The sequence below is a fragment of the Myodes glareolus genome, chromosome 10 (genome assembly GCF_982192425.1).
Source record: "Myodes glareolus chromosome 10, mMyoGla1.1, whole genome shotgun sequence".
NCBI lineage: Eukaryota > Metazoa > Chordata > Mammalia > Rodentia > Cricetidae > Myodes > Myodes glareolus.
In genome coordinates, this window is record NC_142035.1 from 22,086,998 (window position 1) to 22,109,802 (window position 22,805).

General features: G+C 52.5%; 1 protein-coding gene across 2 annotated transcripts in view; it reads left to right on the forward strand.

The window, feature by feature from the left end:
* The window catches only part of Mtcl2 (microtubule crosslinking factor 2), a 67,464-nt gene that overhangs the window by 6,346 nt on the left and 38,313 nt on the right, over window positions 1-22,805 (forward strand). For both annotated transcript variants that reach the window (XM_085697128.2, XM_085697129.2), the window contains exons 2-3: window positions 11,250-11,474; window positions 16,952-17,110. In XM_085697128.2, the coding sequence (XP_085553254.2) occupies window positions 11,250-11,474; window positions 16,952-17,110 (384 nt within the window). The remainder of the gene's footprint in view (window positions 1-11,249; window positions 11,475-16,951; window positions 17,111-22,805) is intronic.

Consider the following 22,805-nt stretch of genomic DNA (forward strand, 5'->3'; position numbering starts at 1 on the left):
ACCGGAAGTCTTGGCCAATGTCCCCCTGGAGCTACTGTGCACAGCCCTACTATTTCCAGCTGCTCATAAGATTTCCTCTTAGCAGGCTGCTGGGAACTGGGAGTGGAGTCAGGACCGGGGTTTGCAACCACCTGGGTCTGGGGGGTCCCAGGAGCTCGACTGAGAAAGGCTGACAGTGGAGGGGGTTTGCAGGTCTCCACGACTGAGAAACTGTGCTCCAGCTTCCCCAGGCTTCTAAGCCAGGCCCTGTGGGACTAAGGGAAATAGACAGCCTGCCACAGAGGGAACACTGCCTCAGGGTAACTTCTGATCCCTTTGGAATTTCCTGCTTACCCTGTCTCCCTCGGCTGCAAGCTATAGAGGCCACCGTGCGCTGGCCTGCAGGGGTGCCCATGTCTATTCTGGAATTTAGAGAAGTGAGAAGTATAGGCGCCCAGGAGCAGCTGAGCAGACTTCCTGAAGGAAGAGGCATCATAGCTGTGGGTTTGCCTGGGTGGCTGCCTTGGTAGTCAGCTTCTGGAACAGGGCCTGGCACATGGCGGGAGGAGCGGTCATTAAATAGCTGTGTGGTTCTGGTCTGGAAATGGATGATAGGTATGGAAAGGAGGGCTGGAGCTGGGTGTGGTGGTACATGCTTACAGTCCTAGCACTCAGGAGTCTAGGGCAGGAGTTCAAGGCCAGCGTGGACTATGTAGAGTGAGACCCTGTCAGAGAAGGACAGAATGACCAGGAAGAAAGGAGAATAGAGTTGAGTCATGGGTGTGAGAGTCATGGAAGGGGAAGCCTTCTTTGGAAGGTCACTAAGTGCCAGGTCAGGAGAGTCCTGACTAGAAGGTAGCCTTGTTCTGTAGCAGGGCTGGGGCTATGTGGCCCTAGCACCAGGCCCAAAACTGCTCCTATCTCAGGAGGCCGATAAGAAAGGAAGCAGGGAAGATTGTGGGGTCTCCTAGGCATACTCCCTCTTTAGAATTAGGCCTGAGGTCAAGCCTCACCTTGTCACTTCCTTCCTATGCAGGGTGCCTCTTGGAACCTCAGTCTTCCAGTCTGTACAGTGGGAAATTAATCCCTTTCTTGCAGATACTTGGGGAGATACTCAGGTACATGGCAGCCCATCACCACCCTGTGTACAGAAGATGGGAGGGACCCCAGGCTCTGGGGAACCTCAGTAGCAGAGGGACACCCCAAAAGAGGGCTTGGTTAAGTTCAAGGCAAAGACCTGGCCAGCAGCCAGGGTTCTAACTGTAGCCAACCCCCTAGCTTCAAACAGCTGACATCATTTGCAGTCAGCACACACCCCTCTGGTGCAGGAAGGAGGTGCCTCTGGGGCCAGCACCGTTGGCTGCTGTCGGCTGCCCCGAGGTGAGGCAGGAGTCCAAGGAGGCAGAAGCTATAGTCTGCCAAAAGGACTGAAAGCAAGGGATCTGGGATGAACAAGCCTGGACTGCAACCCAGGTCTATGCTTTGCTTTCTCTGTTTTCCCTGAATGGGCCTCGGCTCTGTAAAATGACCTGCGGCGTTGCCATGAAGATTCATCAGGAGGGAGCTGGTCTTTGAGGAGTTGGTTCCCTTTGCTCATCACTCACTCTGGTTTGCAGTCCTTACCCTCAGCGGCAGAAGGCTCTGACCCCATGAGAGCCCTGGGTCCTGGGTTTCAGGCTTCCACTTGCCCTGGATGTACCTATCTGTTTGGGACGTGTGTGGAGCCGGTCGTGTTGTCGGAACCTCTCGACACATTTCTCCTTGTGGCTTACTTACCCTCAGTCCCCATGGTGGCCCCAAACCTGTGCCTCACTTGGAACCTGGTGATTCTTGCTTACTGGTGGAGGACCACTCGCGGAGTCCCTATTTCAAGACAGTGGTCTCTTCCTGTCGGGACCACAGATGAAAATAGAAGTGGCTGGTGGGAAGGTGGGGTTCCCCGACTACCTGAGCCTGCTTGCCTTTTCTGGGCTCTTCAATAGCACCAGACTTTGCTTGACCACTCCTCCCTGGTCCCTCCTTGCCTAGACACTACCCCCCTTGGCCCAGCCTGTGGCTGTGCACGTGGCTGAGCTGCCTGTGAGGTCATACTTCCACAGCTTTTCCACCCAGACTCCCCCATGCTTTACCCCACCCATTGCCCCACCCCCTTCCATGAGGTCAGCTGGAGCAGTGCCTGGGCACTGCTCCAGGCTAAGTTTCCTGTGTTAGATACCAAAGAGCTTTGTGGGGACTCCTTGGTGGGGCATTCATCCACAGTGACTAGATTGTTAACCAGTGATTTTTAGTTTCATAGCATTACCCCCACCCCCCCCACCGCATTCCGCGTGGTGCAGCATGGACCTTCCAGAATGTTTAGCTCCTCCCTTCTACCCAGGCTTCCACTGCTGCCCTGGAAGGTCAGGAGCTTGCTAGTCACATAGCCTGTAGGTGACAAGAGGGACCCAGTCTGTGTGGCTCTTTTGGCTCTTAAGTCCTCAACTCCCTGCTCTCTTCTCTTAAAGACTTGGCTGAAGGCCAGAGGCTGGGGGAATGTTGTCAACAAACCCTGAGCCAAAGCTGCCTTCCTTCCTGTGCACTTGGCCAGGACAGGAGAGACAGTATCTGGTGCTCCCCAGAGTGCACCCCAGCAGCACAGTGCCTGCTTTGCCCCTAGAGGTGTTGGATAGGGCAGTGATAAGCCAGATGTGACCTTGGTGGGCAACAGTCTCTGGGCACCAGTCATGACCAACATGTGTGTCCTCACATGCATGCATGCACACGCATACGCGTACACACGCGCGTGCGCGCGCGCGCACACACACACACACACACACACACAGTGCACTCAGACAGAGCATTTGCCTCGTGTGCAGAGCTGTGCCAGGCCTGGAGACCACCTCACTGACTGTGGGGCCTTCCCTCCTTCAACCTCGGTTTGCTCCTCTGTGAAGTGGGAAGGTAAGAACAGTGCCAGTCACAAAGGATCATCAATGAGAGAGAGATCATGGCTTCTGGTCTTCACCTGGTATCTGGCAGACACGGTCCAGTTTATGAGCCTAAGTCCTGACTGTTGACCCCTCTCTTTTCAGGCTTCCTGCCTGCTGGGCATGTAGGGAATAACTGTACTGTTGGCATGAGCCTGGCTAGGTCAATCTGTCTGCTGTCTACGGTGTTGGAGAGGCAGGTCCCAGAGTCCAGATCAGACATTTTCAGGGCCAACAGAACAGGGCCATTGAGATCTGTGACCCCATGAAACCTGGCTGGATGTGAACCTTGACCCTGACTCCTCCAAACCCCTGCCCAAAAAGGCTAAGCTGAAGTGAGCATGCACTGGAAGACAGGAGCCCAGAGTCCCTCTCAGCCTCTGCCCGCTCTGTGGCTGGAACTGGATGGAGCCTCTGAGTTCCCTTTCCCCTGCCGCTGTGTTTGAGCTGAGAGGGAAGTGGAGCCTTGTGCAGTTCTCTTTCTGGGGTCCAAGTGCAATGATCTCATCTGGAGCCTTGTCAGAGTCCCGGGGAACAGGAGGAGGGACAGCAGATGGCTTTTCTGGCCGTTTGGGTGGGGTTGACATACTGTCCCTGTGGCCACTGCTGGCCACCCTGCCGGTCAGCTCTTTCAGAGCTGGGGTAGGTTGCCAGAGCCAAGGTGGGTGACAAGTGGCCTAGAGCCAGGGTGGCAGATGGGTAGGCAGCCTGGGCCTTGGCCCAAGGGAATGATAGCCACAAGATGGCCAAGTGGTGTGGGAGGAGCTGGGCAAGGTGGGGCCTTGTTTCTTTGTGAAGTGATTGATGTGAGCGCAGTTCCCGGTCCCATAGATAACTCAACTTTGCCTGTCCACTCCTGACTCTGCCTGCTCATTGGCCAGTTGACTGGGAGCTGGGAAGGAAGTGATACGTTTGGGTTAGGTTTGGACTCTGTCATGGCTGTGGCCTGGTGTCCCTGTACTGGGAGTTGAAGCCTCTTTGGACATTACCTGAGTCCAAAGGTGGTTTGCTGCAGCTGTGCAGTTGGATGGCGATGCTCTCCTCAGCCTGGCTGTTCACCCTTAGCTCTTCCTTGAGCCCTCTGCGTGCTAGGCCAGCCCTGTCATACGCGGCTCTCTAGTGACAGAGACGGGCCATCCACAGTCAAGCAGACAAAGAGTAAAACGGATGTCACAAGTAAGACTGTGACACACGGTGTGAGGGAAAGAGATGGCGAGGCTGCCAGGCTTCCTTCCAAGGCAACAGGTGCCGCACGCCATCCGGCACACGCCATCCGGCACACGCCATCGGCACACGCCATCGGCACACGCCATCCGGCACGGGAGTGGCAGAGGCCGAGACCTGTGGCTGCGCAGGTGATTTCTGCTGCAGGGGGAAGACTCACGTGGCTGGAGTGTGGCCCACATAAAGGGTGGTTGAGTGACATGGAGGTGAGGAGCGGGGCCAGGCCTGGTGGAGCCTGTGCTTCTGGTTCGTTCTATGTACGGTGAAAGGATTTGCCTTTATGGAGGTTTTTTTCACTTTGCTTTTGTCTGTTTGAAACAGGGTCTGTAAAATAAAACTGACTGCTGTATTCAGTTCTATAACTGTTGGTTACAGTCAAGATCTAGACTAAGGTCATAAAACCGGGTACATTAAAATTTCATTTCTTCTTTAAAGTTATCTACCCATCCATCCACCTAGCTACCTTTCTATTATACTAGCATGTGAGTGCGAGCATGTGTGTGGAGTTCAGAGGTCAGCTTGTGGAAGCTGGTTCTCCTTCCGGCAAGTGGGTTCTCGGCATCAAAGTGAAATTGCCAAGCTTAGCAGTGAAGACCTTTCCCCAGGAGACCATCTTCAGGCCCCAGATGGTCGATTAAAACAATCACTTTACTGTGTGTAAATCGTTCCTGAGGGCTAGGAGTGTAGCTCAGGGCTGGAGCCTGGACTTAACATGTGGGAGACACTGGATTTAATCCTCAGCAACCAGAAAGAAAGGAGATGCTAAGACGACTTCATTGTTCACCCAAGTTTCCTCTAAATCAAAGCCCTCCCTCCGCCATTGGTGTGTTCTCTGTCCTATAGCCTTGCCCATCCAGAATGTCACATGCATGACATCCCGCAGCATCTACTGTGGCTGGCTTCCTTCATGGAATAATATTTTGGCATTTTTGCAACAACCATTATAGGATATGAAAATATTAGGGATTTCTTTAGTGTCCAAGTCCTGGGTGCTTCTGATATAGCCTCGGTTTGTTCTTGAGTCTGCAGTGGGAGGAGACGCTAATTGTGAGGGGTCAGTGCAAAGAAATGTGTGGCTTTGCCGTGTAGTGACACAGAGGAGGGGTCCTGAGGGATGCGTTCTGTCCAGGGCTCTCGCCTGGCTGGGTAGGCTTGGCACAGCCCACCTTCACTGTGAGGTTCACAGTTCTACAGAACAGGGCTTCCTGGCTTGCCTTAGCCAGCACTTTCTGTGAGGACCCATGAGATGATTCACCAGGAATGTCTGTATAAACTGTGGAGTCCTGTGCTGCTCTGCAAGCCTATTATTAGCAGCATTGTGAGTTCATGTTGGGTCTGCCAGCCCAGCCTGAACCTAGAGACTCTTGCAGGCCAATTTCCCATGAGTCCTGGGAATCGGCCATCTCTGAGGGGCTGCTTCCTGCCGGTAGCCCTCTTGGGTCACTGTGTGGACAGAGAGGCACTTGACATGTAGGAAGTGTGTGGGAAGCAGGCGGTTCCCTGGGCAGGCAGACCTGGCCGCCCTCCTGTGGTGGCACTGGGGTCTGCCTGGGCTCTATCTACCCTTTCACGTGAGCCCTAGATCTGGGGTCAAAAGGACAGAAGGTTCCAGGCTCCAGGGAGAGACCAGCAGGCCAGCAGCTTGTTCTTTCCTTCACACCTGCCCATGGTGCCTGTTCCAGTCCACATCCTAGTGATGCGGTGGACCAGGCATGGGTCAGACCCAGCCTTACCCGGCCCCACCCTTCCTCAGGCAGTTAGAGGAACAGAGATGAGGGAAAAGTCAATACAGCCCTGTGTTGTTACCTTCAGGGACCATGCAGTTCAGAGTGTAGGTTCTGAATCAGATGAGGGGAGGCGGGGATGCTCAGGAAAGATGTGAGGGTTGGGGGTTAGCCTGGCGAAGGTCTGAGTAAAGCCGGAAGAACACACAGTTAGCACCCGCTGGCCTACGGCCATTGCCTTATGTGGAACCCGGCTTCAGCCCTCTCTCTAGCTGGAGCAGCTCTGGGGAACTTCTGAGGCTTGGGTGCCTCCTCTGCAAAATGGGAACATTTTCAATGTCTCCCTCACAGGGTTGGGAAGAGAACCGGCGTCAGAGGTGCCTGGATGCTGGGCCTGTGTTTGCGAGCTTCCCTGGAGGCCATGCCAGTCTTTTAGTCCTAGCATATCTGGGTGTAGGTGCAAGACAGAGTAGGGGACAGACTGGGGCATGGCAAGGGGTCAAGGGTCAGTGGCTTGGACCTGAAGCAGAAGTCAGTGGAATGAACCTGCTTTTTTTTTTTTTCAGACTTCCTCTAATCAGCAGGCATTGCCTTTCCGTCATGGAGGCAAAGGAATTTCGAAAAGGGATGATCATGCCGGGCTGTTATCCCTAGACCCTGGGCTCCCCTTCTACTCCCTGTGTGCAGCCTGGCCTTAGATGTTTGGGTCAGGCTTCAAGGGAAAGAGGGCAACATGAAAGCAGAGCCGGGAGGGACTGCTTGACTCCTTTCTTCAGCTTCTTAGGTGTGATGCAGTCTAGGGGTCTCGATCCAGTTCATTTCCGGGTGACCCTTGGATTGTGAGGTTGAGAATCGGGGTTCCTCAGCCTCCGAAGAGGGCACTGTAAGTGTAGCGATTTCCATCTGAGGTAGAGGATGAGATTTGGAGTGCTCCTGTGTTGGGAAGGGGAAACCCCAGAACCTTGTTCTGTGAGTTTGAGCCCTCCTTCCTGATGATGTCCTGTAGAAGAGTTCAAGCGGTGCCCCCCTCCCCCGTGACCTCTGGATTGTCTGTGAAGAAGCCAGGAGGCCTGTGTCTCCGCTCTCTCCAGCTGGACCTGCCACTGCGGAGCCTCGCAGGGCAAAACCTGACCGCAGGACGTAGGTGCTCAGAGATGCCTGGGTTGGGTATGGACACCCGACCTCTGGGACTAAGCAGGGTCCTGCGTTCCTGGAACCCTTCCCCAGCAACCCCTTTCCCTGCCCCCACCTCAGCCCTGGATACCCAGAGTCTCCGCCTAAGCTCTGCAGTGTCCAGTCTCTGTTGCCCACATCCCAAGAGAAGCCCGTGTGGGCCACAAGTCCGCCTTTGTCAACTCAAGCCTCGCATGGAGCTGTGCCAGGAGGGGCTGGTGGGTGTTTTGCCTGCAGCTGGAGCAATTCTCGGCCCCTCAAAGCCCCTCAGACACAGGGCTGGCATGTCCACAGCAGCCTGTACTGTGGTGAAGGCAGTTCCTCTGAGAGACAGCTGTTCGGAGGACAGTCATTCGCCATTCGCTCACTTCTTCACTAGACACCCGTGTCAGGCCTGGGGCCAGGGACTTGTACTGTGAGACGAGACTCTTGTTTTCTGTGGGGAGGGAAAGCCCTTGCCTCAGAATCGTTCCAGGAACCCACCCCTTACGTTTCTGACTCAGTAGCTATGGATGGGAATATGGGGTTTTGTATCAGGTACCCCCCTTTTCAGGGAGCAGATCCACATCCCTGAGCATGTTAGGCAAACTCTACCAGTGAGCCATCCCACCATCCCTGGGGTCACTGTAATTCAGTACCAGGTCGAGCAATTATGACTGCTGTTTCCTGTATTTTTCAAAGATTTCTGTTTGACCGTGTGCGACTTTCACAAAAGTCAGTTAGTTACTAGATCAGTTAGTTACTAGAAAGCTAAGTGTGGAAGGGTGTCACCTACTGTGGGCTCAGCGTCACACATCTGTCTGTTAATGTGTCCCCGCAGCATGACTTTGAGCACGCCCCTGTGTCATCCCGTGACTCCGTCGGTCCTAGAGAGTCACTCAGACCTCCACATCCTCCCAGTCACCATGTTCTGTCAGAACAGCAAGGGGAATATGTGAGCTGCTCACGGATGGCAAGGCTGAGCTTGAACACAGGCCGCTGCAGCCTGAGCTATAGGGATGTACTATCTGCCTGCATCTCCTGCCTCTTACTTCCTGCAGCTTTCTCTGCCAGCCCAGTGCCTCACTTCCCCCCTTCCACTTCCAGTCTGCCCTCTTGGTGTGGTGTGGGGTGGTGACTTTGTACTTTGGGGTGGGGTGTCCACTGCGACCAAAGGCAGGCTCACCCACTTTGGAGTGCTGATGAACACACCCCTAGGACAGACACTATTGGCGTGGCAGGTAGTGATTCACGGATTAGCTGTTAGTGGAGGGAGACGGCATGTGGGGGCTGGAGCCACCAGTTTGTCACTTCTGTTTCTCTTTCCCGGGTTCTGAGAAATGGTTCCAGAAGCCTGGGGTATGGTGTGGCCTGGATAACGTGGCTTCTTACCTGGGGTATGGTGTGGCCTGGATAACGTGGCTTCTTACCTGTCATCTGTTTAGCAGGCCACACCCCCTTTCCCACAGCAGCCAGGCCTCAGTCTGGACCCATTGCAGTACAACCCACGGCCGTGCTTGTCCCACTGTCAGGCAGGTGTGAGGAGAGGCCCCGATGATTCCTTTTCCAAAACTATGGAGACCCTTGGGGTGAGCAAAGGGTGTGGGGAGGGGACTCCCCTTTATTCCCATCTTCTTTAGGGACGATCTAGTCCCCTCTCCAGAGTGGCCTTTCTGTTCCTGGTTCCTTCCCTGCTTCCTTCCCTGCTTCCATCAGTACCCACCAGGAGTGCTTACCCTGGGTAGTGCCTTTGTCAAGGACACATTCCTGATGACTCAGTTTCCCTTATCTGTGTGCAATCTTGTTTAACAGATACTTTTCGTGTTTGTGACTCAATTTCCACATTCGTTATGAGGCATAATTATGTGTTTCTTCTGGGAGGTGTCTGCTTGCTCCTCTACGTAGTGTCTGGTGGTCACTTGCTGTCTTTCATAACAGGAAGTCCCTCCCTCCTTTTCTTTCTTCATTAGCTAGGCATGCTTTTGTTCATTCAGTTAATACTGTTGAAAGTCTGCAGGCGGCCAAGCTGATGCGGGATGTGAGGGCCAGGCAGGTGGGGTGACCGTGGTCACTGGAAGACCAAAGTCAGTCACACAGAATTTTGGATGAGCTGAGGGAAGTGCTGATGGGAACTGGTGAGGGAGGGACAGTAGCTGGCCTTCCTGAGTGAGGTCGCCTGTAGTACCTTCCACTGAAAGCTCAAGCCAGACCCTGTGTGACCGCTCTTTTCCCCCAGCTTTTAAAACAAAAGTAAACAACTTTTTTTTTTTTCTACAGGGTCTCACTGTGTAGCCTTGGCTGGCCTGCAACCTCCTATATAGACCAGGCTGGCCTGGAACTTTGTATATATGTGTGCCACAGAACACATGAGGAGGTCAAAGGACAGCTTATAGGGGTTGGTTCTCTTCTCTCCTTTACATTATGGGTCCCAGAGACCAAACTCAGGCCACTAGGCTTGTTGGCCAGCATCTTTACTCAATTTACCAGTCCCTTGATGTATTTTTTTCTTTTTTGTTCTGAGATGGGGCCTCACTGTGTAGCCATAGCTATCCTGGAACTCACTATGTCGACCAGGCTGGCTCCAAATTCACAGAGCTCCGCCTGCCTCTGCCTCTCAAGTGCTGGGATAAAAAGTGTGCGCCATTGTAGCATGAGGGCCGGCTTATTGGGGTTTCTGTCCCGCCCGGTACCCCACAACCGGCAAGTCCCAGAGAAAATCAATCACACAGAGATCTCTATAAGTTATAAAGCTGATTGGCCCATTAGGTCAGGCTACTTATTAGCTCTTATAACTTATGTTACCCCATTATCCTTATCTACGTTAGCACATGGCTCAGTACCTTTTGCAGCGGGGCAGCTTACATCTTTCATCTCTGGTGGTCTGGGCAGAACTGGAGAGGGAGCTTCCTGCTTGCTAGAATACTCCCAGTCTCTTTGCTCCACCCTTACTTCCTGTCTGGCTTTCCCGCCTATACTGCCTGCCTGGCCAATCAGCGTTTTATTAAAATATGATTGACAGAATACAGACAATTCTCCCACACCACGCCATGACTCTCAGCTTGTTGGTGTTGCCTGATGCATTGAGTTCTTCCCTACCTCTGAGCCTTTGCACACACTGCTACCTCTTCCTGGAACTCTTATGGACATTGCTTCTTGCGTTGGCTTAAATGACCCTTCTTTAGAGATGGCCTCCTTGACCACCGTGCCCCCCCATCATATTTCTCAAATAGCCGTACGGTTATTTTGTTCTTTTTGCCTCCATGACTTAATCATATCTGAATTTGCTTTTGTTTACTGTGTTTTCTGAACAAGGCTTGGGGAGGAAGATGGAGATCATGCTGCTCACTAACATGCTCCCCTGGTTTTGTGTGCAGCCGTCTCAGTTATGCAGCCAGCACTCATGGATGTCGCGTGCATCCTGGTGTGCGTTTATTCTCATTTCTGTCACAAGTCACCACTGTTGCTTTTCTTCACCGTGACAAAGTATCTGAGGTGACCAGCTTGGAGGATTGTTGCATTTTGTATTTTGCCTCATCCTTTGGGGGCTTCAGTTCATTCTGTGCTTGCTGTGACATAGAGCATCATGGCAGGGAGACTGTGGCACAGGAAGCAAGGAGGGAGGGGATAGGGTGCTAAGATCCCCTTTGAAGGCACCTTCCAGTGACCTGGCGCCCTCGCCTCCTAAAAAGGTCACACCACTTCCCAATAGAGCCACAAGGAAGACAGCCTATAGCAGGTGACTTTGTGGACACGGTTAAGATCCGAATCTTAAAAGCATAGCTGTAGATTATCTTCCAGGTCTGAAACTCAAGTCCCGGCAGGGCTTCATGTCTGCCGAGTGCTGTAGGGCAAAACCCCCTCATTTCATCCTTGTGGAGGCTGCCTGCATATCTTGGCTGGTGGCCCTTCCTCCACCTGCAGAGTCTGTCTGCCTTCCCCCTACTTCCTCCTCACATTACCACCAGCCTCTCTCTCAGAGGCCCACCCAGAGAGTCCAGGATAATGCTTCTGTCTGGAGACCCTTCTCTTAGGCACATCTGCAGCGCCCCTTTTGCCACAAGAAGGCATATATTTCCAATCCTGGGAGCTCAGCTGTGGCTATCACACGAGGCCACCAAGTCTGCTTGCCAGGTATAGCCAGCGTTCAGGCACCTTGGCCACTGCCATGGCATCTGGGGATCTGACCATTCCTTCATCCTTGCAGGATGAGATCGAAGAGCTGCGGGCTGAGATGCTGGAAATGCGGGATGTCTACATGGAGGAAGACGTGTACCAGCTACAGGAGCTGCGGCAGCAGCTGGACCAAGCCAGCAAGACCTGTCGCATCCTGCAGTACCGACTGCGGAAAGCTGAGCGCCGCAGCCTCCGTGCTGCCCAGACAGGCCAGGTGGATGGTGAGCTCATCCGTGGTCTGGAGCAGGACGTCAAGGTCAGTCTGGGGGTCTCCACCAACCTTTAGAGGTGCTCAGGTTGGGTGGTTGAGTCATAGGCCCCACTGGGAATCCAGGTTAGCCCTGTGGCTTACTACTTGCCTTGGGCAAGTTATCCTGCCTCTCTGCTCTCAGTTTCCCCTTCTGCAAAGTTGGGACCCTGGTGGATCAACAAACAGGTCCTCCAAATTGGGATGTCCCACAACAGGTCCTCCAAATGGGACGTCCCACAACAGGTCCTCCATATGGGATGTCCCAAGATGATATGATCAAAACTCCCCCCCTGCCCCCAGCCCCCCAGCCCTCTGCCCCCACCCCCCACCCCCCAGCAGGAAGTACCTGACTTTGGCCTCTGAGTGGCTCCTACACAGTCCCTGCTGGCTTCCACAGGCTCCCTAGGCTACTGAGAGAGGGATCAAAGGACTGCAGCTGGATGGTGTTGGATCAGAGCTGAGCTCCAGTATGCCTGGGTTTTGTGATTTTGAACAAGTCATGTTTCAGTTTCCTTATCTGCAAAATGAATGTAAGAACATTGAACCTAGGATATTGAAACTGTGGTTCGGACACCAGAGAGACCGACAGTGGTCAGTCAGTGTTGTTGCATCCGATTTCTGGGTGAGGGTTCTGGGGCTCAGAGGGGGAATGTACCTATCTAGGGTCAGGGGCTCTCCTGTGTGGATGGCAGAAGTCAGGCTCAGCTGACCTCCCAGACCTCACTGCTGAACCCTGCTGCCCCTCTGCCTCAGGAGGAAGCAGGGATCGCCACACTCAGACAGGTGGGGGCTCCAGGAGAGAAGTCTCCGCCTGAGTCAGCCTCTGCTCTTCAAACTCAGCTCAGTGTGAGTAGAGGACCACTGGAGCTGGGACTGGTACAGAACAGGGAGAAGCCCAGGAGTCCTGTGGGTGACTTCTGCACTGAGGCCCAAGAGAGGAGAGGGCCTGGGACGTTCTAGGGAAGACTCCCAAGGGCCCCGAGCTCAGACAGGTGTGGAGCCATTCACAGAGGCCTGCTGCTGGAAGGCACTGAGAATCCAGCCCTGCAAGTCACTGCAAGATTACTATTCTTTCCAGAACCAGGAAGACTGTGGCTCCCTGCAAGCCTGTGTACCTGCGTGGAGCCTGTTTTCTTGACTGCATAGCCAGATTCTGTTTGTTTGTTTTTAAACAAAACAAATACACCGCCCATTTCCCTCATTGGTGGGAGACAGAGTAGAGAGGGAAGGAGAGTGGAGAAGTTCGTAAAAATCTGCCTTTGGGCTAACTGGTCCGTGAGGATTTCTGGGAGAACCCTAGACAAGCCTACTTTGAGATGAGGGAGTGTGGGGGGGGGGAGGGGGGGGGGGAATACAGGCTTGTGGGCGGGGCCAGAGCAGCTGGGGTGGGGGTGGGGCTCAGCCCTCCGGGAGGAGGAGAAGGGCCCCTTCTGTTGGGATTTGAATCAGCCAATCAGCATCTCCGTGCCTCCCCTGTAACCCCCTCTCCTCTCCGCTCGCAGCTGCAGCGCTGAGCTCACGCTCTGGCTCTGCCTGAGCTGGCCACAGCCTTGCCGCCACCCTTCGCCCCAGCGTGCTAGGAATGTTAGAGGCAATTACGGAGGTCCTGAGAATGCTGACTTCCCCTAGGCAGGCTAAGGGAACCAGGTGGAGAGGGGTTAGAAGGGGTGTACGCCTAGGGATTCCTCCTTTGCTCAGCAGGCTTCTTGGCCCTGTGCCCTGCAGGTCTTTTGAGCACCAGTGGTTTTATTGGGCACAAGTGTTATTAGGAAGATCTCCCATGGCCACTCCATAGCAACCCTCCAGGCTCTTCCACTTTTTGCTGGTCCACACAGTTAAGATCTCCTCCTACCTCAGCAGGATGGGAGAGGACAGGAGGGCCAATGGATAGAACCCCGAGCTGCCACTTTGTGTCTGTGTGACCTTGGGTAAGCTGCTTCACATCTCTGGTCCTGTTTCCCCTGTGGAATGTGGAGATAAGTTTAGTTCGCAATAGAGATTTTTATGAATATAAAATGAAATTACTAAAGAGAGAACTGTGTGATGGGTGTGGTCCCAGACCATTGAGCTTGGGGGATGCTAGGATCCCACTGCTTTTCTTGTAGAAGGTCCCAGAACACTTCGGTAACAGATATGCAGCCCATCCTTAGATAAGTATGCTTTGGCCCTGGCTCTGTGTCCTGGATGACCTGCATTATTTTCTCCTTGGAGCCTTAGTCTCCCACTGTGTAAAATGGGGTGACATTCCCATCATGCGATTATTGAGGGAATTTGCTGCCCGGCCTGGGCTGCTGCTTACAGTTTCCATGTAAGATTACTGCAATCCAAGGTTCAGAGCCCAGAGCTGATGTGCCCAGGAGCTGGGAGCCTTCCACTGCTGATGGCCTTTGGTAGGGACCAAGGCCAGCACTGTAAACAGTGACCTCATGGCTGAGCACATTTGTTTGTGCTTTAGGCATTTGCCCTGTGTCCGGATGCTGCAGCTGCCTTTCCTCTCTTGGTCTCTCGGCCCCCTCCTTTGGGTGTAATTGTGGGGCTCAGTGAGACAGGCCCATGGGGCTCCTTAGGCGCTTCTGACGTAGTAAGCCGTGTTGAAACTTGTTCTTGTTCGTAGTTGTGTGCCTTCAAGCTTACCCCCACAACATCAGCTTTAGAGCTGACTCTCCTTGGTATCTTCTCTGTCATGTGACCTTGGGCAACTGACCTTTCCTTTCTGAACCTCAAAGTGGGACTAGAATGTGCCCTGAGGGTGAGAAAAGCTTATGGTGAAAGCCTGAGGAGGAGCTAATTGCTTCTATAAATGACCTGTGAGAGCCCAGGGCCCTGGGAGGCTGGAAATCTGGGCGGTGAAGGCAGGGCCAGGCCCCAGTTCCTACTGCCCAGTCTGGTGGCTGTGGTACCCGGAGGCTGCAAGGCACTGCAGGGATCTGAGCTTGTGGGTTTTTCTGTCTAGAATTCTGCAGCTTCATGTGTGTGTGTGTGTGTGTGTGTGTGTGTGTCTGTGTCTCTGTGTCTCTGTGTCTCTGTGTCTCTGTGTGTGCGTGCTTGTGCTTTCTTAATATGTGGCCCTGGGGTGGGGAGAACATGGGGACAGGGAATCCATGGAGAAGGAAGAGGACCCAGGAACTCTGGTGGGCTTCTCAGGTGGACACTTTCTACCCCTGATGGAAGCATGTTTGGGAGAGAACCCTTGGCCCTAGTAGCACTCTTTGGACAGTGGGGCAGGGGCAGGGGCAGCTCCCCACGTATAGTCAGCCAGCCACTCCTTCATCATGTGCTGGACCCTGATTTGTTTGTCCACCCAACAAGCATTTATCAGGCATTTACTGAATGCTGGGCTCTGAGCCGTTACTGGGACACAGGTGAATGAATCCAGATAGGCATGGCCTTGGTCTCTGTGGTCCACCACTTCCACCTCAGTGCCAAGGCAAGTTGGATGGATGGATGGAATGTTGGTGAGGAGAGGACTTCCTGAGTGACCTAATAGTCCCACATTGGGGACTATAGCTGTAAGCCTGGGCCAGGGTGCAAAGAGGCAAAGCAGTAATCAGTAAAACATTAAAAATGTTTTTGTGACTGGGCTGGAGGTGTAACTAGGCAGACAGAGGGCTTGCCTGGCCGGCACGAAGCCCTGGCATTGGCCTTCAGCAATGCATAGACTTAGCAAGGTAGACGATTCCTCTTAGCCCAGTACTTGGGAGGCAGAGGTTGGAAGATCAGAAGTTCAAGGCCGTCCCTGGCTAGTAGCAAGCTCAAGGCTAGACTGGGAAGAAAAACTTAACTTCTCTAGCTGGAGATGTAGCTGAGTGGGAAAATGCTCGCCTAGTGTGCACAGAAGCCGAAAGTTCATTCCCAGCACAGCCGAAAATGAAAATCCTTGTATAGATGGTTCCTTGAACTTGTGGCCGTTGAGCAGCTCTGGTGGTTAAGTATTTTACACAATCAAAAATAGGTCATGAAATTATGAAATAAATGCAACTTTGTAATACATTAAATAGAATGAATTATTTAAAAATAATAGTAAATAAGAAGCCTTGTATTTTTTTTTATCACCTTCTGGATTCCAGCCACCACCCAAGCACCCCCAGTGCCATTCACCCGCCCCAGCAGCCCTCATGAACAGTGTGTCCACCCATTTACTGCCGACCACATGGCCATGAATGCTGGCACTGGGCTTCAATCTAGTTTTCTTCTCTGCAAAATCTTTTTCTGATATTAAAGAATTGCCTATCCTGCGTTATGGGTGAGGAAAGCTTTGTGGCCCAGAGTGGCTACAGGGGAGGCTTGTGTGCCTCCGTCTGGCGTCCTCAGAGATCTTCAGGCTGGAGGGGGCAGTGGGCAGAGGAGGGAGGAAAACCATGCCCAGTTTCCTCTCACTGTTGTTTTTCCTGGCTTTCCCTGCACACTACCAACGGGGTTTGTGCTGAGTTGAGCTTGAGCCCAGGCAGTGGGCAGAGCCAGGGAGGGCCTCTTCTCTTCCAGAGGGAGGAGGCTCATGGTCATTTCCGACATTGGCAGGCCTGGGTGCCCGGCTGTCTATGCTGCACAGGGTTTGCTGGCAAAGCCTTCAGACTCCCGGGGGACCCTGGCTATGCTGGCCCCTCCAAACCACAGGGAATACCAATCCAGCCCAGCCGTGCTCGCTATGTGTGACCCTGAGGGCAGGACTAGTATCTAGGTGTCAGCAGGGACTAGCCTACCTGGGGATAGCATCTATTTGTATTTTACCTGCTCAGGAGGGTTCACACCACCTCAGCCCTCCTACTCTACCTGCTCACACCATACCCAGCAGCAGGGGCCAAAGGGATCCTCCAGAGTCAGGGGTGCTTTTCCTGTTGGGCCTGGGCCCGGGATTAGAGACTGCCACTCTGCTAGCTGCATCCAATGGATGACTTGGACACTTGCCCAGCCTTTGTCATTCTAGCATGTTCTATATCCCAGAACAGGCCCCAGGGTCACTGTGACCTCCAGCAAGTCATGTCTGTCTCTGGACATCAGTTCCTGGGAGCAGCAGCCACAGGTCAGCAGACACTCACTGTGGCAGGCGCTGGGCGAAGGCTTTGTGAGCAGTAGCTGATGTGATCCTCATGTCGGCCCTGAGACTGTCCCGTTACTGCTGTACCCATTTTATACACCCTGAGAACGCCGAGGCACGAGGCCAGGAATTGACTTGCTGAGGATTACTTGCCGCTCATTTTGTGCTGGACTTCCAAAGCAACTCTCTTCCCTCACAGGCTCCCCCGGTTGAATATAAAGACACCTGTAAGAACAGAACAAGATCATCCCAGCTTTTGGGGGCAACGTTGTGAGCTGGGGTGCTTGGGTTTGGGTTTGGGATCTGTTAATCTCTGTATTCATGGCTCTTGGCCTCGGTTTCCATCTCTGCTGAGTGAGGGTGATGTGACTGACGTGAGATGGTCTCTGGGACTCGGTGTGTCCTCCCCCAGCCTGAACATGCCCCTTTCTCTCCCACCCTGGCTCAGGTCTCTAAGGACATCTCCATGCGGCTCCATAAGGAGCTGGAGGTGGTGGAGAAGAAGCGGATGAGGCTGGAGGAGGAGAACGAGGGGCTTCGGCAGAGGCTCATCGAGACGGAGTTGGCCAAGCAGGTGCTGCAGACGGAGCTGGATCGTCCCAGAGAGGTGAGGATTGCGGCCCCGCTGGCCCAGGTGGGCTGAGCATCCCCTCCTGGTTGCTGGTAGACTGAGATGCATCCCCTGGACCTCCCTTGCAGTGTTGGTTATCCGGTCATCCTTCTAGAGCACCTCATCTATATTCTACACTGGATTTCAGAATAAAGTGGTGAAGGAGATACACTTACTGGGATTAATTGAGGGTGTACTCATCAGTGCCCAGCATGGGTCTGGCCTTCTTTGCCTCAGTTTCCTCATCTACAAGGTTGGGCAATTGTCCCCTGGTCACTGACTAGCTTGTATGGACATGCTTTAGGGACTAGTGTGCTGTTGCCACTTAGTTTGAGAAGGATACTTAGCCTGGGTCTCCCACTTGTCTCGAATGTGACTTCCAGACCCCGTGTCCCCCACCCTGGTTGACGTCAGCCTTTCCTTCTGCTGTACCCTCCTCCAGCTGTGAGTTAGGCTCACACGAGGACAGTTTATCTAGGAAATCTTTGCAAAGGCCCAGCAGGCCGTGGTGCATTTCACGGCTGAGCAAACAGCTTCCTTCTGGGAGAGGGGGGTGGGTTCTCAAGGTCATGCAGGCTGCTGGGGGCTTTGCAGAATGTCAGTGGAAAACCGTCCACCCAGGTGGTGTTTTAGCCTAGATACCTCCTGATTCTGGTGATGGGGTGGAGAAGGAGTTCTGTGGTCCAAACACTAGGAGGCCTCTGGCCTCAGAGGCACAGCTGGCCCTCAGCTGGTTGGCTGCTCATTAGGCATCCCAGGCTGTACATTTCCAGGGCACCCACCTGCTTTCTAAGAGGGCCAGCATGCCAGTAGTCCAGAGCCGAGATATCACAGTCCCAAGGGCAGAGTAGTCCTTTGGCCGTCCTTCACAGTGGGTAAGTTGGTGCCATGTGCCCGTGCCCCACAGGTGGAGAGGGAAGGACCTGCCCTAAGGGCTGCTGCGGCATGCCGCGTGCTGCGGGGTTGGGTGGGAGGTTTCCTCCCTTCGTGTAGTTGACTGCCCACTGTGGGCTGTCTCCAGCACCGGGTGCCTTCTGCACACTATCTTGTTGCTCCCATCTCAGCCTATTCCTCCTGCACAGATAGGGAAACTGAGCCCCTCTGCTGCAGCTTGTTTAGATTGCCCCAGACTTCCCTCAGCAGAGATGCTACTGAAGGCACTTCCCCTCTCCAAGTCTCAGCTTCTTCCTCTGTGCCGGTGCTTCTCAGCCTTCCCCATGCTGCGACCCTTTAATACAGTTCCTCGTGTAGTGACCCCAACCATAAATTATTTTCATTGCTACTTCATAACTGCAATGCTACTGTTATGAGTCGTAATGTAAATATCTGTGTTTTCTGAAGGTCTTTGGTGACCCCTGTGAAAGGGTCATTCAAACCCAAAGGGGATTGTGACCCACAGGTTGAGAAACGCCGCTCTATGATGTCAGAATGCAAATAGTACCAGTTTACAAGGCTGTCTGGGATCACTAAGACGTCTGTGTAGCCAGAAGAGTCAGGAATGCAGCCCAGTGGTAGAGTAGGTGCCTGGCACACGGAGACACTGGGACCAATCCCTAGAACCGGAAAGAAGAGGAAACAAACAGACACCTTTTGAGTGACCGTAGAATACTGTGAAGATGTTGGAAAGATTAAGATCATGTAACCATTCCGCAGAACCTTAAGGACAGAGTTACTGCATCACCCAGCAGCTCCAGTTCTCAGGGTATCCAGAGAGCAGGGGCAGAGGTGTTCGTCCCTCCATGCTCATAGCGGCACTGTTCACAGTAGCCCAGAGACAGAAGCAGCCCAAGTGTTGAGCGATGGGTCGATGGATATACATGCAGAAGGGGACAGTTGTTTACCCTGGAGGATTGACGTGCTGACACACACACTCCAGCATGCTTGGGCCCTGAAAACATCTTACTATGAGAAAGAAGCCAGATATGTAAGGTAAATGTTATAAAGCTTCATTTATCTGAGAATCTTAGAGTAATCAGATTTTTAGACAGGGAGTAGAGGTGCTGGGCAGGAGAGGAGGGAGTCGGGCTTACTGTTTAGTGGGGGGCAGAGGTTCAGTTTGGAGCCATGGAAGGATTTGGAGACAGAATGTGCTGTGGTCATACACAGTATGTAGATTCACTCAGGATGTGGTGTCCCCACCTGCTGTCCCAGCACCTGGGAGGCAAAAGCAGGACAATCACGAGTTCAGGTCGTTTTCAGCTCCACAGTGAGTGTGAGCCACCCTGGGCTACAGGAGACCCTGTCTCAAAAAGAGTGCCTGGGTTCAAACTCTGGCACCAGAAAAACAAAAATAAAAGACTAAAAGCCAAAATGGTAACTTTTTGTTAAATATATTTTACCATAATAAAAAAGAATGTTTAAGATGATAAATTTATATGATATAACCTTTACCACATGTTTCAAAAAAAGTAGAAAAGTATGTATTTATATGAGAAAGTCCCCACGGTATGTTGTAAACTAGGAAAGGAAATTAGGAAGCTAGGCCTGGAGTCCAGACCCGTTATCCCAGCTATGTGGCAAGCTGAGTTGGAGAGTGGCATGTTCTAGGCCTGCCTCCCCTGCAGGGTAAGTTTAAGGCCAGCCTAGGTGCTTTAGTGAGACCTTGTCTTGAAATAAAAAGCCAATAAAAGGCTGGGAACGTTGCCCCGTAGTAGAACACTTGCCGAATATGCACGAAACCCAGGATTTGAGACCCACTGCAACCAAAAAAAGAAAGTTACAGAACCGCATATATTGAAAAATTCCACAAGCTATTTTGAGATCTCGTACATACCAGGGTAGGGTGGACTCTTGAGCTGTGTGTCTGTGTGTGTGTGTCTGTGTGTGTGTGTGTGTAAGCCTGCTTGCACACCATGTGTGTCCAGGTACTTTCAGAGGCCAAAAGATGGCATTGGAATCCCTGGAACTAGGCGGTTGTGTGCTGCTCAGTGTAGGAGCTGGGAATTGAGCTAGTCTTCTGCAAGAGTATCAAGTGTTCATAACTGTTGAGCCATCTCTTCAGGCCCTGAATAATCAGATATATAGTCTCAGTAGTTGGGAGGCAGAGCTAAGAGAGTTAATGTGAATTTCAGGTCAGCCTGGGCTACGATGTAAGACTGTCTCACAAACAAAAGAATAAGATAAAAAATGGACTGAGAATGTAGCTCAGTTGGTAAAGTGCTCTCCTAGGGTAAATGCGATCCTGGATTCAGTGTACAGTTCCAAATAAAATGATCGTGGTCACACACATCTGTAACTCCAGCACTCAGGGGATGGAGATAGGATTAGAAGCTCAGGGTCATCCTTGGCTATATAGTGATGGGATACATGAGACAGTGCCTCGTGCTTAAGCTAGACATGATGGGCACTTCTATAGCCCTATTCCAGGGATGCCTGAGGGGGCAATGGCTTAAGTCTAGGAGTCTAAGGCTAGCCTGGATAACATAGGAAGACTCTGTCTTTAAGAACAAATCAAAATATACTTAGGTATTACTTGTGAGATTATTTTTTTTTACTACATTTCAAAACTTTATTTCAGCTGAACAGTGATGGTACACGCCTTTAATCCCAGCACTCGGGGCAGAGACAAGCTGGTCTGTGAGTTCGAGGTCAGCATGGTCCACAGAGAGAGTTCCAGGACAGCCAGGGCTACACAGAGAAACCCTGTCTCAAAAACAAAACCAAAAAAAAAGAAAAGAAAAAAAAAACCCACAAACAAACAAAAAAGAAACCTCATAACTTTATTGTGCGCGCGCGCGCGCGCGTGTGTGTGTGTGTGTGTGTGTGTGTGTGTGTTCCTGTGTATCTGTGTCTATGCTCCACAGCAGGCTTGTGGGGGACACGTTGGTTCTTTTCTTTACCCCATGAATCCCAGGACATGGGATTCTCAGAACAATCTCAGGACAAACTCAGGGCATCAAGGCTGCATCAGGTGCCCCACAACCGTACTTTGTGGAATTTTAAATGTAAAATTTAGGTTTTTAATGTAAAGAGCCCAGGATTAACCCTGACACAGAGCAGGCGCTGAAGAAACCGGTTCTCTTTCCTGAGAAACGGATAGATGCCTGACACCTGGTCTCTCCTCCTGATGTGTGGTATGGGCTCCAGATCCTGTTTATTTGCTGTTTGCCCTCTCCTCCTCCCTCTACTTCCTGACACGGTTACTATGGAGACGAGGGTCCCTCAGCAATTCTTTTGCCAGAGCTACAGTCCCATCCTCAGGACCTGCCTCTGCCATCCTGACAGGTTGCTGAGGCGATGTTGTCACCCGACTGGGAATGGGAGCCCCTGCCCTGAGCTGCTGCTGTTGCTATGGAGACAGCTCTTGGCGAGACAGAAGGGAGGTGGCATGCCCTGCGACTGGATCGATCTGCAGTGCCACCGTGGCTCAGCTGGGCTGCTGCTTGAGAATGTAACAGCAGCTGCCCCTTTCTCCACTATCTCCCCCTTGTATTCCGGCAGAAAGCCAGTGTGAGTGTGATCTGTCCTAACATAACTGCTATGTCTGAGTGCTTCCCCTGTGCCAGGCACAGCTCCCAGCCTTGTCCATGCGTCTTCCTGCGGTTTAGCCCTCCTCTGACCCTGCTTTATAGGTACTCCTCCTCCTTGGACATTTTTAAATTACAGTTTAACTCAGTGGTCACAGAATACACCATTTTGCAGTTTAGTTTCGTGGATTGACATTGTACCGCCGTCACCGTCATTTAATTCCAGAAGACTCCCGTTGCTCTCATAAGTAGGCCCACACCTGTTGGCAGTCACCCTCTACCCCTTCCCCCTCTAGCTCCTGGCAACTGCTGGCCTGTTTTCCGTCTCTATTGATTTATCCATTCAGGAGATTGCATTCAAATGAAATCGAGCAATGTGTGATCTTTGGTGATGGGCTTCTATTACTTAGCAGAAGGCTTTCTGGGTTTAGGCATTCATGTTGAAGGACCTCATTTCTTTTCATGGCTGGGTAATAATCCATTGTGTGGGTTGAGTGCCTTATATTTAATAGATATTTGGGTGGCTTCCACTTCCTGCTGTCATAAAAAGTGCTGCAAAGGGCATCCATGTTCGCGTTTTTGTGATTCTGTGTGTGTTTCTCTTGGGTAGCATACAGGAGCAGAATTGCTGTCTGTGGATGAGGCTGACGACAAGTAGGGGATTCAGACCCAGGGCCATGGGTCTCCCACACTTGGACTGACTCCTAACAGAGATGCTGCTACCCTCTCTGAGCCATCAAGGGGCTTTCTCAGAATCTGCATCGGTGATTGCTCATCTGCATTTCCTTCTTGATGAGTGGGGAGAGCACTGCCGACCATTTGGGGTCGGACCCTGGTTCTGCTGCGATGCAGTGTGTTCTGGTCCCAGTCTGTGAGCTGCAAGGCAAACCCAGTCGTGGAGCCATGCAGGCCTGGGTGTGAATCTCGGCTTTGCTGTTTCCCTGAGGGTGGCTGTGACCTTGAGCAGATGGCACGGCAGCGCTCACGCTCACTTGATCTGCTTACAGAAAGGGAAACTCAGTGCCCACAGCTTAGGGTGTTCACGAGAATTAAGAGAGGCAGGCTGGGAAATGCTCAGCACCAAATCGACACTCGCTAAATACAGCCTGTACTCGTATCGTTACCATCTCAACCAGCCCCTGGCTGCCGGCCTGGAGAAGTCTTTGCTGCCTCACACAGGGCTCTCCCCACAGAGCTGGCAGCTGCTCGTGGAAGGAGCAGCTCCA